At 37.5% G+C, this 23481-nt stretch overlaps 3 protein-coding genes across 11 annotated transcripts; 1 reads left to right on the top strand and 2 right to left on the bottom strand.

The window, feature by feature from the left end:
• Window positions 1-282: 282 nt before the first annotated feature.
• On the bottom strand, window positions 283-6653 carry LOC103984893 (protein CYCLOPS). Of its 7 annotated transcripts, none has more exons than XM_065092372.1 (13): window positions 6448-6653; window positions 6042-6282; window positions 5324-5379; window positions 5018-5140; window positions 4691-4739; window positions 4516-4568; window positions 2882-3552; window positions 2524-2570; window positions 2382-2427; window positions 1985-2048; window positions 1226-1252; window positions 774-902; window positions 283-607 (listed from the first exon to the last, which is right to left on the bottom strand). In XM_065092372.1, exons 2-13 carry the CDS (start codon window positions 6231-6233, stop codon window positions 484-486), a joined length of 1581 nt encoding a protein of 526 aa, XP_064948444.1. In that variant the 5' UTR covers window positions 6234-6282; window positions 6448-6653; the 3' UTR covers window positions 283-483. The 7 variants fall into 7 exon arrangements, with proteins under 7 accessions (XP_064948444.1, XP_064948447.1, XP_064948443.1 ...); XM_065092375.1 differs by lacking the exon at window positions 6448-6653 and adding an exon at window positions 6386-6447 and having other exon boundaries at window positions 283-651; XM_065092371.1 differs by lacking the exon at window positions 6448-6653 and adding an exon at window positions 6386-6447.
• A 9794-nt stretch (window positions 6654-16447) lies between these two features.
• On the top strand, window positions 16448-22406 carry LOC135598505 (uncharacterized membrane protein At1g75140-like). Of its 2 annotated transcripts, XM_065092370.1 has the most exons (5): window positions 16448-18685; window positions 20256-20396; window positions 20489-21818; window positions 21936-22076; window positions 22187-22406. In XM_065092370.1, the coding sequence occupies exon 1, from the start codon at window positions 16720-16722 to the stop codon at window positions 18553-18555; it is 1836 nt and encodes a 611-aa protein (XP_064948442.1). In that variant the 5' UTR covers window positions 16448-16719; the 3' UTR covers window positions 18556-18685; window positions 20256-20396; window positions 20489-21818; window positions 21936-22076; window positions 22187-22406. The 2 variants fall into 2 exon arrangements, with proteins under 2 accessions (XP_064948442.1, XP_064948440.1); XM_065092368.1 differs by having other exon boundaries at window positions 21936-22406.
• Window positions 18686-23064, bottom strand: LOC103984901 (gluconokinase). Of its 2 annotated transcripts, XR_010481579.1 has the most exons (5): window positions 22805-23064; window positions 22587-22629; window positions 21699-21778; window positions 20205-20678; window positions 18686-19812 (listed from the first exon to the last, which is right to left on the bottom strand). XR_010481579.1 is itself a non-coding variant. In XM_009402479.3 (4 exons), the coding sequence occupies exons 1-4, from the start codon at window positions 22827-22829 to the stop codon at window positions 20272-20274; spliced, it is 555 nt and encodes a 184-aa protein (XP_009400754.2). In that variant the 5' UTR covers window positions 22830-23063; the 3' UTR covers window positions 19907-20271. The 2 variants fall into 2 exon arrangements, 1 of the variants encoding a protein (XP_009400754.2); XM_009402479.3 differs by lacking the exon at window positions 18686-19812 and having other exon boundaries at window positions 19907-20678; window positions 22805-23063.
• Window positions 23065-23481: the final 417 nt, after the last annotated feature.

The following is a 23481-nucleotide window of genomic DNA, read 5'->3' as shown; positions in this document are numbered from 1 at the left end:
CTTGAAAGGAATAAAATCGTAACAAATCACAAGAAATTGTCAATCTAGTTCTTGTAAAATACTAAATCTTTGGTATATAAGTTTTCAGAGATAACTTAGGCACATCAGACCCTATCTAGTGTTCACAGGATGAGGACAGATGAATTCTTGGCACATACAATGCGATCAGGAGGGTTGGGATTAAAAAACTGGATGCATAGATTTTATCAAGTGTTTTGTGTTTGAACTGCTCAAAGAAGAATATATCAGTTAATGTAATGAGTAATACAGAACAATCTTAGCTCATTGAGAGTTCCAAAGAGACTCAGAGTAATCTTTCTATACCCATGGAAACCAATATCCAAACAGTTTACTTGGAATATACATATCTATAATTTATGTAAAGTATACAACTTCCGGGGAGATCTCTCCTTTTGTGTGCTAAGTTTGTTTGTGTTTAGACATTATGAACACAATATTTATGCAGGAGTCAGTTGCAAGGTATCACCAACTACCACTTTCAGGGTAAATCCTTTCGATCTCTTCAACAAGGCGCCGTTTCTCATCCTTTAGATCTTCATTCTCTTTTTGAAGCTCTTCGATTTGTTTAGTTTGCTCAGAATCCTTCCTGGAATTGTGACAACAGTCTCTTGATCAATAGAGAGTAAGATCCTATTGCAATTGCAAACATAAGCATAACTTCAAGAATAAGATAACAAGCTGAACTGAGGGTTTTGTTCTTGACAATGAAGGACCATAAAAGTGTAAAACATGTGATATGCATCATTACATACCTATTCATGAATGAAAGGTTAAGCTTGAGTGAGCGCACTTCCTTCTCAAGAGTTTCACAGCGCTTTAGAACTGATTGCATATCCGATGGCAACATTGGTGCCAAATTTCTTTCCTTTGCTTCTGCCATTCTGAACCACCAAGCATGACCATCAAACTCAAATTTTTAAACCAACAACAAAAATGTTTTCAACATTGACATCATGCAAATTGTATGACCTTCTCCAAATTTTGTAAAAATTATGATCAGGTTAGCTAACTAGTAAATCAATTTATTAATTTAATGTTAGTGGGATAGTACATATGCAGTCTAGCCTTCTTGTAATCATTATTGACCCAGATAACGAATTAAATAGATCCCCATTCTCCATTGAAACTGATAAGAATTCACCAGTTTGTAGCATCTTTAGAAACTAGAAAATATGCTAATCCATTCAGGAAAATTGATGTTTACTGTTGTTGGAAAGTTTTGTGGCAAGTCCTGCAAGGAAATAGAGAGATTACAAGAGAGAATGTCAATACTACCTAATTGTCAAAATGCTAAAAATCATAAGCAAGACAAGGCTAGGGTTGAGACTAAAGTAGGAACTCTTATCATGTGGCAAAGAACCTGCTAGAGAAAAGCAATTGCATTGATACTGAAGCTTCTAAAGTAATGTGAAAATTAAAGGGGATTCAGAAAACATGTCACCTTTGGTAAAATCATGTTTTGTGAGGGATAGCTAATCCCTTGTACTGTACTCAATATTACAGGAGAGGATGGAAGTACTACCTTGTTAAAATTGCCAAAAATCATAAGCAAGATAAGGTTAGGGTTGAGAATATAATATGAAAATTTATCATATAACAAAGGACCCTGCTAGAGAAAAGCACAATTACATCCATGTTTACTGAAGCTTCCAAAGTCCTGTGGAGATAAAAGGGGAAGCAAGAAAACATGTGTGGCCTTTGGTGATATCATGTCTTGTGAGAGATTGCAAATCCCTTGTGCTGTACTCAAAATTGTTGAAAGACTCAACCAGAAGATACAATTTCATGGTTTGAAAGTACCCCCAAAAGTTTTTCATGCTTAAAAGACATCTGGAAATTTAAGACCTTAATTTTAGCAAATGTAACTTAGGGTTACTACAGTATCAAGAAATAGACGATTCTTTTAGCAAAGCTTTTACAAACAAGGATATGATAACAGGCATTCAAGTTATAGGATACGTACTTTCGTGAGCGCTCAACCCTGCGTTTCTTTGTAGAATCACCCTTGTCTTCTGCATAACACTTTTCTGGTTAAGATTTAAGACTAGAATACAAATAAACTAAGTCATGTGAAATAAAACAAATTATAAGCAATGAGCTATCTCAAGTATCATTAAGATGTGAAAAAAAATTGTGGAATAGGATCATCTCCACATAATCGGGCTATCTTTAAATGACCAAACCTCAGATGATGGATCAAGAACTGTACGAATCATATAAGCCTATATATGAGATGAAGATGAAGATGAAGATCATTTTTGTCATATAGTTCGGAATGATCTACATAAAGATATTCCACAGAATAGATGCCAAGAGTAGGCAAGGAGCTGCGAAAATAATGAGAATTTGTTAAAAGGTACCTAAAACTCCTGAGGAAACTGATCCCATCAGAACTGGATTTCCTTTCTGAAAAAGTAAATAGAGGCCAAATGATTGAGTGATAAAAAGTAAATAATGCTTTTACCAAGAAAATTATTTTTATCTTGCTATCAGAGTACATACCTTCCTATCATCCTTGAAGTTGCTTTGTAGCATTTTTTCTCTGTTTTCTGCAATGAAATTAAATCACGAATTGTCCAAGGATATACATTTATACTACTTGTAATGGGTAAAAAAGCAATATTGTCTTTTGAGATCAATTAAAGTTAGTGCTCACACAAGTTAGTTTTCAGTAAATCTCCACTGTAGAAGATTATATCAAGATCTATTTAATTTATATGCAGGATCTGATTCCAGACTTCTAGGTTTGGATGTGCATATGTACAGAAATTCAGAAGTATATGCAAGAAAAGCTAAAGAAGTACTGGAAGTGCTTGATCAACCAAAACTGTGAATTGCAGTCATAAAAATTGCGACAGACCTCTAGTCTTATGATTCAAATTTCCATTTCCGGTATGCTTTTTGGAACTCTCACAAACAGAAATAGTTTGTGTTGAGTTGGAAAGATCATCACATACTTCAAAGCCGGTTGAAAGCGTTGGCACAGCAGTTGATGATCCACTCTGTGATGGTTCTTGTGAGATTGTGGCAGTTCGGAATTGATTTGCTGGAGGAACAAATCCGTCCATGTTTAGTTCCAAGGGCTTCTCAAATTTTGAGTTTCTTGAATTTTGCTCATGAATGGAGGATACAAAATCAAATGTGTTGGGTGGCCAGAGAACCTGATCTGTGGCATCTTGATTACAGATTCTATTTCCTTCTGGTTGAACATTTAAAAGCCCATAAGAACTTCCTTCTAAAGTTTCACCATCAACTTGTCTACCAAGCTTCTTCGTTTCCAGTGCATCTTTAAGCATGCTCACAACAGAAGAAACCATATCGACTGTTGCCAATGGAGCGTCAAATGGAGAAGTAGCTGAATTAGATGGAGACATGAATGTCTGAAGTTGACTGGCAGTCTCCCCCATTGAGATGTTACATAAGTCACTCGTAAGTTGTTGCCTCCCCTTCTCAATACCTGCTACTATGATGTTATTTTGGGCTTCGGCAATTGCTTGCATTTGGCTGTTTTGCATGGCAGCATACCTCCTCCTGAAGACAAATGTTCCAACAATGTAGGTCAACAAAATTTCAGGCTTATTAAATGAGATCAAACTTGCTATTTATAAGGCTTTAATTGTCTAATTAGAAGCCTCAAACTAAACTTGATTATGCTGATCTTCTAGGTGCAAACCATCTAATGTTTGTGGAGGTAGGCCACTCTATCTTGGATTATTAATAACCAAGAGTAGCTTGAGATAAATCATTTTAATTTTGAAACAAAAGCAACCTGCTCAAGGACAGAGTCTAGTAATTACTGAAAATCTGATATTATATAAGCTTTGTTTGAACACCGTGTGAGATACTCTTGCTAGAATCTCAATAGAACAGTCAAACTTTGTCTCTTTACATAATATTTTGCCAACACTAACATATAATTATGTAACTAGCTGTTGTTGAAATGTAATTGTGATTTTTTTTTATTTATCTGTTCCTTAAACTTAATCAAGCTGCATAGGAGCTTGCCAGGCAAGTTTTAACCTCATCAGTTTTACTAATGAGCTTAACTTTGTACTGATGGGAAATGTTTCTCTATCCAATCCACTGAAGGTTAAATTGCTATTAAACTAATATGCATAGCTGCTAAGAAAGCTTTTGATAGGTTATTACATTTATGCTTCTTAACACAAATGAATTTTCTCCTAAACAAATATAGATGGGTTTCATGTGATTGTAGATCAGAATTATTAGGAAACTGTTAATGCTAGATTACGACAAAATATAAAGCTTCCAACTATATCATAAGAAGGAACTAATCAAACATTTATCCTCGTAGTTAACTAAGAATAACAACATGACTTGAAGCAAAAAATGAATAACTCTATTAGCCAGGAAAGTAAAATTTGCTCGAAAACTATAAATAAGCTGCTAAAAGAAATCCATCAAGAACTTTAAAATGTTTTTTTTCTTTGAGATGAAGTGTGGCAATATCAAATGAAGGAGTAAGTATTCTACCGTAGCTCTGAAGATCGACTTCTAGTCATTGGCTGAGAACTGTGAAACCATGCCTGCATAGAATGTAAAAAAAAGCAAATCTTCACATACTTCTTGACATTGCAGAAGAAACATATTTTTTTGCAATAATAGCTCAAAATTGTTGAAATCCAAAAGCTTCATAAAGAAAATTTACCTTGGCCAACAACAAATTACTAGCTTGCATGCTTTTTTCTGCAGTTCTCCTGATCGTATACTCCAACAGATCAGTCAATGAATGAAAAAGACATGCAATGCCATTAGTTATGAGAAGTTCATCTAAGATAGTTATGGAGACAGTAGGCATTATCAAAATCTGAAAAGTTTTCTAGTACTACAAAGTGATCAATCTATTGTCCAAATTCATTGGGGTAATTTCAGCAATCGAGTAAAATTTATCGCTATGATTTACTCCAGCGGTCAATGTCCACAGGAATGTCAACGGGAGAAAATTAGTACTATCATTACAAAGAGCAGGACCCACCTGATAGAACACTCAACATCACTTGACTGATCATCAAGCACGTTAAAACTTTTATCCTCTGTATTTTGCCTCTGCACAGTCCCATTTTGCTGATTTGCAAAAGCAGTGATCTCTGTTGACATTCTGCAAGGAGGAAGAATTAGCTATAACAAAATTCAGAAAACACATTCACATATAAGTTCTGTTTTCATAGCTTTTGATTCCAAAGCATAATCAATAAAATTTGAGAAGATATAGTATGAGGTCAGCGACACAAAAAAAATTATGCCGACATATTCAGGATGCAAATTGTGTAGGTCAACTTACTTCCGAGATAGTTGCCAAGGACAATGAACACCATTTGGAGAGCTGAAACCAGGAATCTGTAGAAAGATCAATCAAATATGTGATCACTGTGTAGACTACAAAATCAATTATCCTAAAAATCTGAGCCGCAACTAAACACGATGATTTTAAATTGCAATTTTCCAAAGTAGTCCTCGATCATGAAACTCCACAGACAAAATTTAGTGTATGTCTGACTCGTATCTTCTTTTATGAGTATAGAGTATTCAGAGTTCTCTATCTCTCAGGAACCATGAACAATTCTACAACAAAAGGAACTCTCCATTCATGTTGAAGAAGTACACATCGTACCACATAATTATCACATTCGGAGTGTTGTTAATTCCTCTAATTGCTTCCATGTTTATTTAATCACGAGATATTTCTAAATAAGCACCGACATCTTATATGTCTGTTTCTAGTGAAACAAAATTCGTTCCATAAGTGTAATAGGTACCTAGATAAATTTTTTCAGGCTGGCCAAACAATCATAGGTGACTCTCTTTAATCCCTAAAAATTTTTCTCGTCTCAATGCTGAAGAACTCTATAACTAGGTCATTCTACATTGACCAGAAGTAGAACAACAATCTGCAACACAAAGTATGTGTTGCTTTCGTGAATCATTTATTGCTCTGGATATTTATCGTGGATTAAGAGCAAAACAGAAGAAATAGGTCCAAGTTTGAGCTTCATTCTTGCCTCTCCGTTCATCAGCCAGCTGTTGAAGAGCTCCTCGCTGTCTCCTCGAAACGTCTGCGGCGTGTTCCTAAATCCCGGCATCTCCATGGTCGGTGCAGAACTCCCGATCGGATTCTCCATCAGAGACTTGAGAATCATCTCCTCGCTGGAGTTCCTGAGCAAGTCCGAGTACCCCCTCCCCTCCATCTCCATAAAACCCCTTTCTTCACCACCGCTTCGAGATCAGACTCCTCGATCTCTTCTGAGACATCACCAAAGTTATGTCAGATAACTTCTAAAAATCAGAGATTTGCTGAAACACACAGCAAAAGAAAGATCTTCATTTCCCCCCCATCATCAGAGACCTTGAACTGCAACGCACAGAGAAAACTTCAAAGATCAAAACTTTCACGAACCTAAAACCTACCTGTGCCACACCCCCCCCAAATAGCGCTGGAATATTGGAACAAACCACAGGGAAGATTCCGCGGTGACATTTTTGTCTCTATTCGACCCGCTATATAAAATTCGATAAAGAAATCCCGGTATTTGATGGGTGAACGAAGGTGACGAATTCTTTGAAGAGAAACAGTGCGGAGCGGTGGAGATGGAGCAGCTGAATTGACTTCAGCCATGAAAGCGATATTAACTACCTCCGTTTCGTGAACTCATAGAGCGGGTATTAAAGAAGGCCTTTTTACCTAAACCTTATTTAATTATTATGTGCTTTTACATAATTATCCTTCTCCATTTTTAGAAGACCTTTTTTGCACCTAAAACTTCTTAAATAAAATGCATATATATATATATATATATATATATACCTCCCTTTTCCCTGCATAGTGACTCAAATTTTTCATATAGTGTCTCACCTTTTTCAATAACACTAAAATTCATCTCATTTTGTAAATTATATCCTAAATAATATTTCTTTTGTAAAAAAAAAACTAAAATAATAATTCTATAAATTAAAAAAAATTGAGATGCTTTGTGAAACTTTTGAAAATGGGATACTTTGTGAAAAGTAAAAATTCTGACAAATATAAATATAAATATATATTATCATGAATAAAATTAAAAATTTATTAATACTAACCATGATTAATATTATCTCTTAAGACATCAACTAATTTAGTTAGTAAAGATTTTGACAGTTTATCATAATATCATAACTCCCAATCTCAACTTCATCACTTATCATTCATAATATATATATATATAAAAGAAAGTTCTAAATTTAAGTTTGTTAATATATTATCGACATCAATACTTCAATTGATATTAATACCTCATATAAAATTATAAATTTACCTCTATAAATTTATGTTTCAAAAATCAAAGAATTCAAATAATTAAAGAAAATGAAAAATTATATTTTATGTATTTAAATTTTAGGACTCGTTGTCCACCATAGTTGACATAAGATTAATATAGAGGATATGAATACTTGAATAGATGTATATTGTAAAATCTAAATATTGGGAGGGAAATGTAAGGATAAATATGTAACTCCCTCATATTAAAAAAATTAATATTCTCCAATTAATATCCTTCAAATTTTCCAATAGGTATTTTTAGACAAATATTAATGTCAATTTGATCTCGAAAGGGGACGGCAACGCAAATGAAGACATGTTCTGAGTCAATGCCTTGTACGTCACATCTACTCTGACTTAGCACAGTTGGACTCGATGAGATGCGTGCATGCCTGCCTGCCCATAAGAAGACAAACTTTGCCTTTATATGGAATAATCTACCTTTGACCAACGGGAATATTCTCATGGAATCATTGAACATAACTTTCTCTCCCTTGCAATCTATTATGAAAACCATTTTTTATGTTGGAAACACCTTATATTATTTTATTATATTCGCATTGTGAACTTATGTAGATATAATAGAAACGACATTATTTTTTACGGAGATATTAGTAGAATCTCATATAATACATGAAATAAAATTAATAAGGTCATTTAATCTCACATTTGTTGAGGAGTATGAGAACTAATGGTTCATAAGTCCGTTAGGTCTCCCTTACTCTTAGAAGTATTTTTTTGGAATTTATATGTTCCGAAAGGATAAAACCGTACGGGTACGCCCATCGTCCAAAGTGGATAATTCCTCGCGAGCCTACGGCCCGCACCAATGATCGACCAACCAAATTATCCCTTATGGCTCTAAATAGAAGGAGGGTCTAAGGCCTACACCTCAGCCAAACAAATTATCCCTTATCAGAAATAAAGTCATTTAGTCTTACATTGATTGAGAAGTATGGGAACTAAGGGACCAAGGGCTCATAAGCCCGCTAGGTCTCCCTTACACTTAGAGACATCTTTTGGAGCTCACATGCTCCAAAAGAGTGCACCCATCGCTCGTGCTCGTAGATCACACCAATGATCGATCGACCAAATTATCCCTTATCAAAAATAAAAGAAAGTCGATAAATACTTATTAAGGGAGATCAAGTAGTAATATAAATATTGTATTAAGCGGATTACATGATTCTATATAGGTTTTCTTGCACGTTTGCATGTATGATTGTGAAGAATCAAAAAGATTTTTTTTCAATATATGCATGTATATAATATAAAGAGATTATTTGCCTGTAGAATTAAAGATTCGTAAATAACTCAAAGGTTGAAATTAAAAAGCTATGTGTGAAACTATCGAAAGAGGGATATAAAAAATATTTATGATTCAATTGAGGTGACACGTGGCAACGTATGAGTTTGGCATGCACTCTACTCAATTTGACCTCATCAATTAGTTTGAAATAGAATTAGTGGATAAGTTAGATTGCGGAAAAGAGACGTTTAAAGAATGAGATAGGTAAAGTAAATTTGATTCAAATTTATATTTTCTTTATAAGTAAATAGATGCATGAGAACATGAATATTACAATCGAAGGTAAGAGAATGTATAATAATTGTGAACATTAATGTTGAAAACTCCTCTCTCTCTCTCTCTCTCTCTCCATCCTGATTAGAGAAAAAGACAGAATTTACCATTACGTCCATATAATATTTTGAAAATCTCTATTTTTAATACAAACATAATATAAAATTTGAGTTTCTAGATCATTTGTATTTCTAGTATTAGAATAAAATCAAGATAAAAGGTGTTAAGAATTAGGTTCCCTTAAATTTATAAATTATGAAATGCCATGGACAAATATGTACATGCTGTTTCATATAATATTTATGTATATACATGCTGTTTGATATAATATTTATGTATATTTTATATTTTTTAAATTTTATTTATGCTCTGCATAACAATGTAAATAACTTATAGTAGATTTGAGAGTCTCATTTTGGTTAGCTTTTATGATTCTTTTAGTATTATAAATATAGATTATGTGCGGTTATTATACATAGGTAAAATTATATAAAATTAAAATATCTATATATTAATTTTAAAGGTTTTTTAGCTTCATATAATAATATAAAATATCAGCTATTATAGCACCATAGAGTTATACAGATGACACATGATTGGATGAGCTTTTAGGATATTGTTTAATATTGATTTATCGTCTTGTTTTATAACAATGTCATGTAGGCACTTTGTGTGACTTTTGATTGTCACGGGTCACTTTAAGTCCTTTATTATATGACTGTTTAAAACTTATTAAATCTATATTTATAATCTATATTACCTATTAAATGTTTGCTAAAATAACTTATAAGATCTTAATTTAAATGCTTCTTTTATTTTTTTATATATTATTAGGGGATCATAAGATATTTCAACAAAATTGACCCTTTATAGACGGACAAACAAGGGTGTCTTTCGTATAATTTAGATAAAATCACCTAAGTTCATAATTGAAATATGCTAACTAATTATATTAATAAAAACTTTCGCAAGGTCTTGGTGTTTGATTTTTTATTACTTCAAAAAAAAGCAGTATATGAGTTCACATGACATTTTTTTTTCATTGAATAATATCTAAGAATATAAATTGGTAACTAATTTTGTTATTAAGTAAAAATAATAAATCATTTTTTCCTTTTTGGGATCATAAAGATTACCAAAATAAGGTCCATAAAATTCTTCTTTATGAATCAAAATTGCAATTGGGAGTATTAACCATCAAGGAAAAAAAAACATAGAACGAGTTCCACCGTTGGACACTATATTGCACGAATCTAAAAGAACGCGTCACTTCGTTATAACAACCTCGCGCTCGCGCGCTCTCGCTCCGATCTCTAACCATGGCGGCCCAGATGAGGCAGGAAGCGCAAGGCCGGCCCTCCCCCCATCCCTAACCAAGCCATCCGAATCGAGGTCCAGTTCCTTCGTAAGAATCATGGATTTTGATTTTTTTTTTCGATTTTTTCTTCGTGTCTTTGGTGGAGGATGGATTCTTTTTTGAAATCTCCACGAAGCCCTCACCGGCGAGCTCGAGGATGAGGGGCTGCGCCGGTGCGGAGGCCCGCCTGATGCCGATGAGCTCCGAGATCATCATCCTCCCCAATCGGACTCAGAATATTCCCGGTAGAGATTTCTTTTTCTTCGTTGCCGCCGAGGTCGATTCGGTGGACTCGGAATGCATTGATTGGCTCGATAACGTTGTTTGGGTCTTTGTTTGAGGAGAGAAGGGCAGAGAGATCTCTACGCCGAGAAGGACAACAACAGAGGTCTCTGTGCCGCTACATGGTTTTTGTGGGCTTTGCTGGTCCGGGGTAAGTCTGTAATTCTTGCATCCTTCCTCTTCCAGATTGGTCGTTTAGATCTTTTCCTTACAAACTCTGATAAAAGACACGATTACTTGTTCTTATACCATATGTAAGTTGACAAGTGATGCCCAAAATCTTTAGGGATTGGTAACTATTTTTAGATTATCAAAACATTGCTTTGAGGACAAAGAATTAAGTATCAAAAAATTTCTGACGAAAAAAATAATCTATACATATTAAATATTGGTGGGAGAGAAGGTAAAAAAAAAAAAGAACTACTCTCCCAAGGTTTCTATTTAAAGGTTAAGATTTCTGGGTTCCAGTTTCAATTAATTTAATGAAACTTATAGTGTCTTTTCTCGATAGTGAATTTGATTCTTTTTCGTGGATGCATGTAAGGAATGTTAGACCATGTAAATTTTCTTAGATAGTGAATTTAGATTTATGTCTTATTGTTGTTTCATTCTTTGGATTATCTATTTAGTACCAAGGGATTAGAATAATCTTACAAGCCTTACATAGGATTGATTATATTGCATTGACGATTTCATGCAACTAATATCTAAGAAAATTTTTCGATTTGTGCATGTCATTCTTTCGCAAGGGCCATGCTAATCTATCTTGGCTAGTAAAAACCTTGACAGTTTATCACAAAATGACTCGAATCCTACCTATGTCAATTACCCTTTTGAAAAAAAAAAATCTAAAAAAAATGCCATAGATTCTTTCTTTTGCATTCCAACATCTTGCTACCAAAGTTGTGATTTTTGGAAATTCAATGTTATTGGAAGGCCCTGTCCCTGTCTGGCGTCCTCTTTCTTTTTCTTTCTAGGCTACTAGTTTACTGGTTGGGAGAAGCTTGGCAGATAAATTTTTTGTACCAAGGTTTTATGGAGGATTAACAACTCATTGCTTAGTCCTTTTGTGAATGAGGAAACATTGATTTACTTGAGGAAGCCTGTCATGGAGCATTTACTGCAGCTTCTGCATTCTCTGTAATGTTGATTATACTTCATATGAAATTTGTTATTGTACAAAATGATAGGCTTTTATTGCATATTTTAATCATCTAATCATACTAATGACAACACATTTTTTGTTAGATGGTTCTCTTTTATGGGTAAAACGGATCTAATTCTTTCAAGGAATATTTACTTACTTCTACATAGTGATCCTTAATCCCTAAATTAGTGAGCTGAAATTGGATTGAAGCAATTTTAAAGTATGTAAATTAACATTTAAATGGACTTAATATAATAGTCATGCATTTATCAATGTTGATTATGAATTTTTTGTCACTGAGATGAGATGAAAATAATGGCATGGTTGTACAGATTCATTCGTCGATAATTAGATATAGCTTAGGTTTGTGATATAATGTGTAAATATCGTTTAAGATAATATAGATAAGGAGACATATTGATAACATAATTAAAATCAATTAGATAATTACTGTTAGTGTATGAAGAAATAGAGGCTATAAATAAAATTTAGATGTTCGTAACTTAATTAAGAATGTTGTTTTTTGTAGAGCTTATTGATGATAAAAGTAACCTGTGGTTAATATAATTGATGTAGTTTGTTCTAAATGGTTGAGGTGGTATTATGAATTCTTATTGTTCTTGTTGAAATAGTCGATGTAGTCTATTTTAAATAGTTGAGATATTAGGTATTCTTATGTTTCTTCTTCTTGTAGCATTTATCAGTATGAATGCATCTCAAAACAATAGAAACTGCAATGGTCAAAATTCAATGTTCAGCCTAAAGCATGTTGAAGTACAGTATGAAGGCCATTCCGAACACTAAACAGATCCAGCCATAACCCTCCCCCTCGTAAAACCATGCATAAAGAAGCAGGCAGAGGATCACAAACAAAAACCAACCCAACCCACCACCACCTCCATCCTTGCTCTCCTGCTCCCCCTCCCAAAACGACGGCGTCTTCTCCGACGAGCAGCAGAAGAACTTGCCGAGGAAGTGGATCAGTATGAGAATCACCAGCGGACCAATCAGTGCCGTCCTGAGCAGCAAGACCACGAGCAGGAATGCAAGCGGGACGATGATCAGTTCCGTCATGGACTGGACTATGAAGAGCGTTGTGACGGCCAGGATGGTGACGCTGGCTATCGTGATGGTAGCATCCTGGATCTCGGATACGAACCCATAGCAGTTCACCAGATCTTCCCAGCACAAGAACACACTTAGAGCTGCAACCAGCAGGAGGGGGATGAATGGGGAGGGGCCGCCACTCATCCTTGGATGGAGGAGGAGTACGACATGCACGTCCAAGGAGGGGGTCAAGAAGCCGAGCAAGGTTGTGGCCATTGGTTGCTGGGTGCAACTGCATTTAACTACCCATGTTGTCTTCATATGGCGGACTGAGGTCAGTCATCTCATCTTGTTGGCCTTTTTACAACCAGTTGGTAGGCATTTGGTTGATTCTGTGACTGCTTTATATGGTGGTTAAGCTGATCCCATGCAAATGTGTATCAAAACACAAGTAAAATTGTGCTCCTATCACCTACCCAATCATGATGCATATCTAACACATCCTAGATGGCTTTAAATGGATTTTCCTCAGGTCAAATCATAATGGATCACTGCTTGCATGAGTTGGTAGAAGATGGAGGGAACTGTTGACAACGTCAGAGGCTCAGATAAGCACATTTTGCTCTATAAAATCTTCAATATTAGCCTCAGAGAGCAATTTCATATCTATTAGAAGTGGCTCATCTTGATTGTAAATCTGCGGTGCAATACATGTTGGTCTTTTTGACAGCGGGAGAAGAGAGTCATTGCTGGTCTGGAAGAATGAAAACTAGCAGTGTGAATGGAGTTAGTCCCACAAGTTAGCAGGAAGCATGCTTGACAAGATATTTGACCTGGAATTTACACAGAAGATGAAACTATTGAATTATAAAAAACTTTTTGATTCAGTGAAGCAATGAATAAGTGAAGAGATGAACTAAAATAATTTAAACCGATGAAGTTGGTTTCATGCCACCAAGCTTGAATTCATTGAAAGTCATTTTCTTAGTTATATGAATTAGTTATGTTCCAAATAGTTGACATTATGTGAATGACTAATATTGATCAATTCCAAAGAGAAGATAATCTTTTTTTATATTTTGGTGTAGATCTGAGTTTGCTTATTGTTTCAGGTTGATCAGCAAAGAAGGCAAAAGGAGCATATGACAGCAACAAGGAGTAAGTTGCACATATCAGACTCTGATGGTTCATTTTGCTGGATTTTAATAATGCCACTAGATCAGGTTTTATTTTTACTGCTTTTCTCAAAATTAATATTAGAGAAACTGCCTCTATGCTTTAGAAAATTGGAAGATAGTGTCAATGAAAGAAGATAGGATACTTGGCTGCTCTTCAAACGGCATTGGCTGATTACTCAAATACAAGACAATTTGATAAAGCCTTAGATGAAGTAATCAGCTGCTTTTTGTGCTTCTGTCAGGGCTCCCGCCAAATCAGGCGAGAAGCTGACCTCTTAGTTAATCATTTTACAGCTGCATCTACTCCCGTGTTAAAATGGAAACCAACACCAGAGGCAGCAGAATGAATTATTTTCACAAAAATGTATGCAGATGGTTCAAGGTTTACAGGTAACATATTGCATTCTACTGCCCTTGATTCTTTCATGTAATTGAGAAAAAAGTTGCATTTTATTGCATGAATCAACTTAGAATAGGAAACTAGAAAGAACAGTTCATTATTGGACAAAAAGTCTCTAACAAGTATTCTCACTGCTTCTAAATTTTTGAAGGCTTGTAAGACAACCAGCTTTCATAAGATCATACCTGCTTACCACAAAGTTAAACTCTGGCTTTGCTTTGATAGCTGTTTTAGTGAAATCCAATTTGTCAGCAGGCCACAATTCATCACCAAAGAAGAAGCTTGTGTCCAAGACTTGGTCCCCAGTTTTGCCTCCCGCTTGTGCTGCATTGCCATCAGGATCCACTGCACAAGAAAATGGTAATGTAGAAGCATCTGCTAAGTCAAAAAGAGTGAGGGAATGCTCAGGTAATTATGGTTAAAATTCTGATTTATCCTTTTTTGGTATTGTGATTATTTGTTTATGAGAGCATGATAGAATTATCTTACTACCTTAAGCAGATGGTAGGAAAATTATTCTCTTTATTTCGCTACTGAAAATAATGATAACAATCAGAACTCAGAAGTCCTATTCTGTCACTGATTAACTAGGGTTGTCAATTGGCAAATAAGTGCAACCCTCTAAACATGACAAGCCCTTCTCTAACTACGTGTTGATTAATGTGAAATCTACATTTCATAGAAGAGCTTACCAATTTAATTTTGGAGCATTATTACTTCAAATTGCTTGTGTGTCCACATAAAAACATTTTGGATACAGTAGTCACAGGATATTAAGATATTTCTCGGCTATATCTGACAATTACTTGAAGTATCTTGCTCACAAATAATTAATGAAACAAACAGTCAGATTATTAATTCAGTCATACTCAATGTAAAAAACTTCTAGTTTTTCTTTTCTCTCAGATCACCAAAAATCTGCTTCATGAAAAGTAAGAAGAAGAAAGAAACAAACTTTCTTGACCACTCTGATAAACTCCTTTATGAACCTTTTCTTGTGAGGGGGGGTCTTTCATACTTAGATACTAACCAAACACATTTTGGTTTAAAGAGAACACAAAGAATCCACCACACAACCCTTTCTACATAAATTAAGGATCATAAAAATAATATGCTGTCCATGACTAGATGAATTGATTAATAGTAGAAGAACAAATTGAAAGAAAGACATGAGATAATTATGTTAGATTAGATAATGATTCATTTAAAACTTCATATAATTGATCGCAAGTACTTAGAAATCATGATTTATTTGTATTAAAATAGTAAAAAAAATGCTTGTATATTTCAATCTTCTTACCTATGATTTTTTAAAACTAATTTTTTCCTTTATATTAAACTGCCTATAAGACAATCTTTTGAGACATATTAATTACCTAATGATGTTGATGTGTTAACCATCATGATTTCTCAATGGAGACTCTTACACAGCGAACACGTTATGGTCATGCTTCCTTACATTTACATGTTGTACATAACGTGAGCAAATCCATATGACAGTATTTTGGTGACGTACATAATAAGATTTATGGTGAGCACACATGATAGGAAAGCATTAAGTGGTACTAAAGGACCTACAGAAACATATCCACAGAATTAGTATCGGAACAATGAATTAATTTAGTAGGTTTTGGTCCATGTCTTTTTTTATTATATATATAAGACTCTCTTCAAATCATGATCTTATTACAAGTCATTATATTGACATCTCTCTCTCCCTCTCACACACACATATATATAAATATAGAGAGAGAGAGAGAGAGAGAGAGGAAAATATTTGGAAGTTTTTTTTCTTTCTATAACACACATGGTAAAAAAAAAAAAGGATGATGTACAGGAAAAGTTTAAAATAAATAATAAACAATATTATTGAAAATCATTCAATTGTATAGTTTCTTGAAATAAATTAATATTAGGATTTTTGTAATAACAAAATAAAGTTTAATTTTAAAATAAATTATTATGATTTTTACTAATCAATAGTTTGATTAATAGTAGCTCATTGGATATAATTAATCATAAGAAAAATATCTCTCTTGCAAAAATATTATTATTCAGGCAAATATTTCTGTCTACACAATAAGCTTAACTTTACATAAGCATTATCCACGTGAAGAAAACGAAAAAACCGTGTCGGATTCTGAGACGAAGTGGATCATACTCTGCTGCTGCAAGCTCAACATGCGATCCCGATCGCCTCCCACTCCCCCACCGGGCGTCGCCGCCTCTTCGCTCTCATCAAAGAGGCGGAGCAAGCGCGACCTCTTCACCTAAATGTCCTCCCTAAAAGCCTGATTCCGTCGATCCCATCCGCCCTTCCTCCTCGATCGCGCTCCGCCACTAGAATACAAGATCTGGCGCGGAGCAGCGGGAACCCTCGCTCTCCGTACATGGCGGCGACCGCCTTCCTACTCCCTCTCCTCCTATCCTTCCCGCTCGCCTCCTCCGCCGACGCCGGAGCCGATACCGTCGCCCTCCTAGACCGCCAGGAGTCCCAGCTCCAGCGCCTCGAAACCTTAGTCGAGTCCCTCTCTGAGACCGTCTCAGCCCTCCAGTCCTCCCTCTCCGCCTGCCTCTCCGCGCGATCTGACCGTTCTTCCGATCTACCCATGGATCTGGAGACCATCATCCCCGTCCTCTCAACGCCGCAGGCGGCGTCCGCGGCCGTGGCGGAAGGCGCCGCCCGGTCCTCCGCAGTTTCCGTCACTAAGTACAAGACCTCCTGGTCGGAGAGGTTCCTGTTCGCCGCGGCGGTGCGATTGGAGGCCTCCGCCGCTGTCGCCACCGTGCTCCCGTATGAGGAGCTCGACGGCCTCGGCAAATACTTCGCTGTCGGAGACACTCACGGCCGGGTCTACGTGTTCTCCTCCACAGGCGACGTCGTCATCGAGCTGCCCTCTCTGTCCGACTCCCCCGTGACGTCGATGCTCTCCTACCTTTCCTCCCGTCGCAACGAGAGCCTCCTCTTCTCCGGCCACGCCGACGGCTCCATCACGGCCCACCGCCTCCACGAGTCTGCCGCCAGCGGCGATGATTGGCTCACTCTCTCGGTTGGCAGCTCGAAGCCCTTCATCCGTGGGTCGCGCGAGTTGGACTCGCCGCCGGTCTCCCGCCTGGAGGTCCATCAGGTGGGGCGGGTCCGCTACGTCCTGGCATCGGACGGCGGCGGGAGGATCCGAGTGTTCACGGAGAATGGCACCCTGTACGGCACGGCCATTGCTTCGGGTCCGCCATTGGCTTTCATGAAGCAAAGGCTTCTCTTCCTAACCGAGACAGGCGCCGGGTCACTGGACCTCAAGTCCATGGCGGTGAGGGAGACCGAGTGTGAGGGGCTGAATGGCTCGGTCGCCAAAGCCTACTCCTTTGACTTGTCGGAGCGGCTGAAGGCATATGGCTTGACTGCTGGAGGTGACCTGATCCACGTCGTGCTTCTTGGGGATGTGGCCAACCTCAAGTGCCGGGTTCGGTCGGTAAGGAAGTCAGAGATCGACGGACCCGCAGCGATCCGAACCATCAAAGGGTATCTCCTCGTAGCAAGCTACGACAAGTTCTTCGTGTACAACATCTCCTCTCAGTTCCCGGGCAGGGTCGGGGCACCTCGTCCTCTGTTCTCAGCTGCCATCCATGAGATGCAGTCCCAGTTCTTGAATTCGGATGCCAGTGCTGATGGGCCATTGGGAGCAAAGCCTATGCTAGCAGCGGACCGTGGAAAGCTTGTGGTTCTGGGGCTTGGCAATGGTTACATTGGGATTTATCGGTCGAATTTTCCAGCTTTCGGGTTGCACGCTAACACTGTGGTGTGGAGTGGTCCTGCTCTTCTGCTACTTTTGTTTTTGATTGGGATATTATGGCAGTTCTATGTGAAGAAGAAGGACTCCTTGGGGTGGACAACGGAGGAGTCTTTCAATACTGAGGATGCTTCTTCTTCTTCGAGTAGTCTTTTGGGCTCTGGAGCTGCTGACAGAGCTTATGTTGATGGTGTGAGAGCTGGTGATCTTAGGGAATCAAGAGGAGCGGCATTACGAGGTCCACCTCGAAGATATGTGTCTCCTTCTCGTCACCCTGGAGGCTCAGGGATGCCATTTAGGTCTGGTTGTGCAGATCCTGGTTTTAGGGGGGCAGGGGAGCTGAAATTTAGAGGGCAGAGTATGGAACCTGCAGGTTTTGCAAAGAGAAGAGAAGCATTGTTTCCGAACAGCCAAGTTGCAGATGACCAAATCGATTGAGAATTTACTCGATCGGACCAGTGCCCCTTTAGAAATGGTGCCCATTCGATCATGTTTGTCATGCTTACTGCTTATGATACTGATGATTCTTACCATTTGGTGATTTGTATCACTCTTCAGACACCGAGCGGTATGATTGAGTCATTGCTCTCTTTCAATGTTTTGGCAGCTATATGTATAACTTTGCTTATGATACTAAGCTCCAGACACGCTGGAAATTTCTGTAGGTTTAGGGTTTATAATAGCTTGCACTTCACTGGCTTTAGGCGCCAGAACTTGACCGACAATTTCCAACATAATCTTGTGGTTATCATCTGTCAGGAGATTGTGTTGTGCATCACTCTCTTAGTTTCAATTATATCTTTGTCAATACCTGTCTTTGCACTCTGAATTATATCCTTGTTGAGAATATGAGATCTGTCCAGCTTGTTTTGTCTCTCAAGAAAGTCCTTTAGAGATGTCTGCACCCTTTTCCTCATGAATTATATTGCAGGGTGCATCTTTTCTGCATTGTCCATCTTCTTGAGTTTTCAATGTGTCTAGTGTCCTTAAATATTCTGGATCTTAATTTTCTTTTCACTGAGCAACGATTGAGTTGTTTTCTTTTTTTAATAGAAAAGATAGACGGCAAAGGTGAGATTTGTTTGCAGATTCTTGTTGTCAATGATCAAGGTATTTATCAAACTAAACCAATTGACATTTTTTAAGGTTTACCGAATAAGGTTTTGAACCGTCAGTCTTTGATAAGTGTCTTTAGTATTTGGGATGATAAATCATTGAAGTGAAACTGTGAATATCCAAGAATTTGCATCAAACTCATGGAATATACAATTTTCTTTGCTCATCACCATTTTGTATCAGATTATATGAAATATATTTTTCTGCCTATGGGTTTGCTCTCAGGTCAGTGAATATTTATTGTGCTGTATCAGGTTAACATTCTCTGTTTGATAGAGTCTTTACTTCTTTTGATGACTTCATAAGAAATGTGACATTGCTTGTTCCTTTTCAATGATACACCAACTTTCTCCTAGTATCTTAGAGTCAGCAGGTAGGCGTTCCTCTCCTAGCAACCATGTTCCTCTGTAACATTGTTGTTTGTGGCTTGAAGGAGCAGACTGTTCCATTGATACATGTTGTCTATGCCTTCCATGTCTTGTTTGAATTGATGTCAGTTTGTGATTTCATCATCTATAGCTTCCCTTTCCTTTCTTTGACATGATTTCCATGTTGGCTCGAGGGGAAAAAAATGGTGATCTGTGTGCACACACAATATTTCAACTTGTGTTAGTCAACTTTTCTTCACACCATCACATGTATAGATGCAATATTTCAACTTGTGTTAGTAAACTTTTCTTCTCACCATCACATGTATAGATGCAATATTTCTCCACCATCAATTACATTGAACTTAAAATCATTAATTATTCCAAAGGAACAGATAACATCATCTGAAGTTGTACTTAGCAATCACTTCGTATGATGGAGAAAATGTTCCACTAGTGTCTAATAAATACTTATCCTGCTTTGGCAATTGAAATGAGTTCACTAGCAAGAGATGATTATTCATGTTTAACTGGTGTCATCAGTCGACACCAAACCATCAAATTTATCGACTGTATGCTCTGCTATGCATGCCAGCTTATTACCTTCAGTCACTAGCAGAACTATTAAGCTTTATTCTCACTTCAAACAATCAGCTGCCCACTTCTGTCATCAAAATTGGCTTGTCAGTATGCTCTCTAAAATGGCTTCACGGCTCATGGTGGCATCAACCCTAATCACTCCTTCGGCTTCATCAATCTGAAGCAGGTCCAACTGGGACTGCAACAGAGAAACAGGCATGAAATGCTTCCCATCTTTTGATCTTCTCCTGATCCTGTCTGCAATTACTTCCACTGGAGCCTCTAAGCATATAAATTTCACCCTGCAGATGGTGTACTGTCCCGGCTTGTAATCGGCATCGGCTGACCTGAGGATCTCCCGGTACTTTTTCTGCAGTGCAGAACAGGTAAGAGTTACATTTTTACTGGAGCTCATGATCTTCCCGACCACATCGCGGAGTGCTTCAAGCCATGGGAATCGATCTTCATCTGTAAGCGGAACCCCTTTTCTCATCTTGTCTGTGCTGCGAAACAGAACAGTCAATTCACTTTCATTTGTTACTCCAATTAAAGGATACTATGCATTTCTAACCATTAATTCAAAAGCTACTGCAAGCTTTAAATATTGCTGCCACTGATCATAAATCTACATTGATCTAAGCTAGGGTTTTAGGGGCATGTGAAGAGATGCTGCTCCTAAAGAAAGTGCTCTGGGTTGTTTGAGAGGGCAGATTGAAAAGAACACAAAATTTGGACATGGTGCCATGCAGAACAGAAACAAGTAGTGTCACAAGACCATATTAAACTACTACTAATTGACAAATCCGTGTCAAATTATCATCTTATGACAGAAGTTCACAAGGCTCTTTATGCATTTATCATGATAATTATCTCTGGAGCATCATGAGTCAGTCATATTGCAGTACCTGGCATTACAGAATAGTATGACCATTAACAGTAAACCATAATACAACAACATAGAAAGGAAATCAAGATGATTTCCATGTTCAAAGAATCAGTCCAATTTACATATCTTTACATTTCATGAACATGAAAATTGTACTGGAGACAGAAAACCAGTCATCAGCTTATGCCACTAACATAAAATATTGTGAAACTGTACTGATCAGAGTTCTTTTTCTAAAAAAGGTATGCCTTGATGATATTCTTGTGAGAAGTGCTCATCTGTTTGTTTAATCTGAGGGGCAACTTTATATCACTTTTTGGGTTTTCCTCCGCTTAAAGCCCCCCTCACAAACCTTTTTCCAGTGTTAATACTTCTCACAGGCAAAAGGTGTATCTGATGGTAAAAAATATATATTTTTATTGATTGCTTCCATGTCTTCATGTAACCTCTTCTGGTCTTTCCAAATCCGAAACATAGAAACATGCTTGTGTACATCTATTGTCCTAATCCATCCTTGACTGATGTTCGTGAGCAATTTATTGTAGTAAAGGTGTTTTGAATACATGTTTGTCTCTGTTCAATGTGCCTAAAAAGCCAAGGAAAGGAAATCACAAGGATGATACAGAATTTACCTTTGTTTGCCTGTGAGTGGAAGTCATCAGCTTCAAGAAAGCTGCAATCTAGTGCCTTTGCAAGCATCTCAGCAACAGTCCTGATAGCACAAGACAAGAGCAAGTGTTCTACATCAAATAGTAAGTGCCTACTACAATAACACTGATTTATCTGCAGAAAAATATATCAAAGCATCATAGTTCATATTAACAGCACTTGTTGGCAAAACCTACTGGCTTGAAAATGTTTGCATGCAGGAATAGCAGAAGCAAAATGTAACACAGTTGATAGCTCAGTCTTTACTGATACCAAAGACCTGCCTGCTGCTGACGGAAGCATATCGCAAATGGGAAAGACCCATTAAAATGGATCAAAGTAAGAGGGCATTCACCAGTCAGGTATCTTGCAAGCATGCCACATATGGAAATCAGAAAGCAAGACTCTTTGACAGATCGTAAACTTGAATAGTCTAAGAGATATTGATGTGTTTATCACATGTTGCATTCAGCTAGACAAATTGGAAGATCCATGAAGCCTCAGCAGACTCACCATAGATTGCTTACCAAGGTCCTTAATCCATGCTATGCTATGTTGTTGGACTTGTACCAAATTAATCATCTATGTTCTTCCCAGTGACTGCAGGAGGAAATCATTTGTGTTTTCCAGTTTACTACATATGTAATTTTTTTGTTTTCCTCAATTAAGTGAAGAGTGTGAAATCGAATCAATTGCATCAATGGCAGATTATCTGAAAAGAAGCTTCCCCAATTGATCTATACAGTTCTGCTATCAAAAATATTTATTATCTGAAAAGAAGTAAGAGAAGCATTCTGCATTCGTAGGAATGAAAATGGGGCTGAAACAGCATCATATTAGTAGTACTAGAAGAAGGGTAGAAATGGTCTCACGATTTCCCGGTGCCGCTGACTCCCATGATCACAAACGCTTGTCCTGAGAACCGCAACAGTTTGGAGAAGTTTAGATTCGATCCACTCTCCCCCATTCATAAAGGAATCAGTCAACGAAAAGGCACACTAATCATACGCCATTTCCACGAGCAATCAAGAAATGGTGCGTATTGTGTTAGATAGATAGAGAGAGAGAGAGAGAGAGAGAGAGAGGGCACCGTAATCTTTGAGGTGGGAAGCCATCGCGGAGGAGGGAGAAGTCCGCCTTCCCCTTCTCTTCTCGGATCTATCCGCGAACGGCGGCCTACAACGCAGTCGGCTGCGAGAGTACTCCCCGGCGGCCGGTGGGTCGGCCCCTGCGACGTCCTGCGAGCCAAACCCCAAACCAAATGAAAGTGTTTAGCACGTAACTCGAAAACATACATCACCTCCGTCTCATCCCATTTAGTCTCCGTTCCACGTCGATACGTGTTTGACTTCGTGCCCCCCGAGGTGTTAAAGATCGGATCCCCACTGGAACCAAAATTGAGATGCCCTTGCATTGGATCGGATCCACAAAGTCCCCGATGGACCTTTTGGACCTCTCGACGCCATCATAGCAGAGGTGGGGCCGGGCCCCGCTAAGGAAAGGCTTCTTGTTGGTGATGGGATTAAATACATAAAAGCAACGTCTAATCCAACCACACCGACTCGTGGTAGCGTAGCCAACAAGAACGGGTGAATGGTTCCCGATTAATAATTATAAAATATATAATTATAATTTATATTACCTATCAAGTATTTATCAAAATAATTGATTATTAAACTTTAAATTAAATACTTTCTCTGACTCGTCATCTTAAAAAAAATCATAAGAGAAACTAAAAAGACTAATCTTATATAACGGAATAGACTT

Source organism: Musa acuminata, chromosome BXJ2-1 (assembly GCF_036884655.1).
Source record: "Musa acuminata AAA Group cultivar baxijiao chromosome BXJ2-1, Cavendish_Baxijiao_AAA, whole genome shotgun sequence".
Classification (NCBI taxonomy): domain Eukaryota; kingdom Viridiplantae; phylum Streptophyta; class Magnoliopsida; order Zingiberales; family Musaceae; genus Musa; species Musa acuminata.
This window is presented reverse-complemented; position numbering and strand designations above follow the sequence as displayed.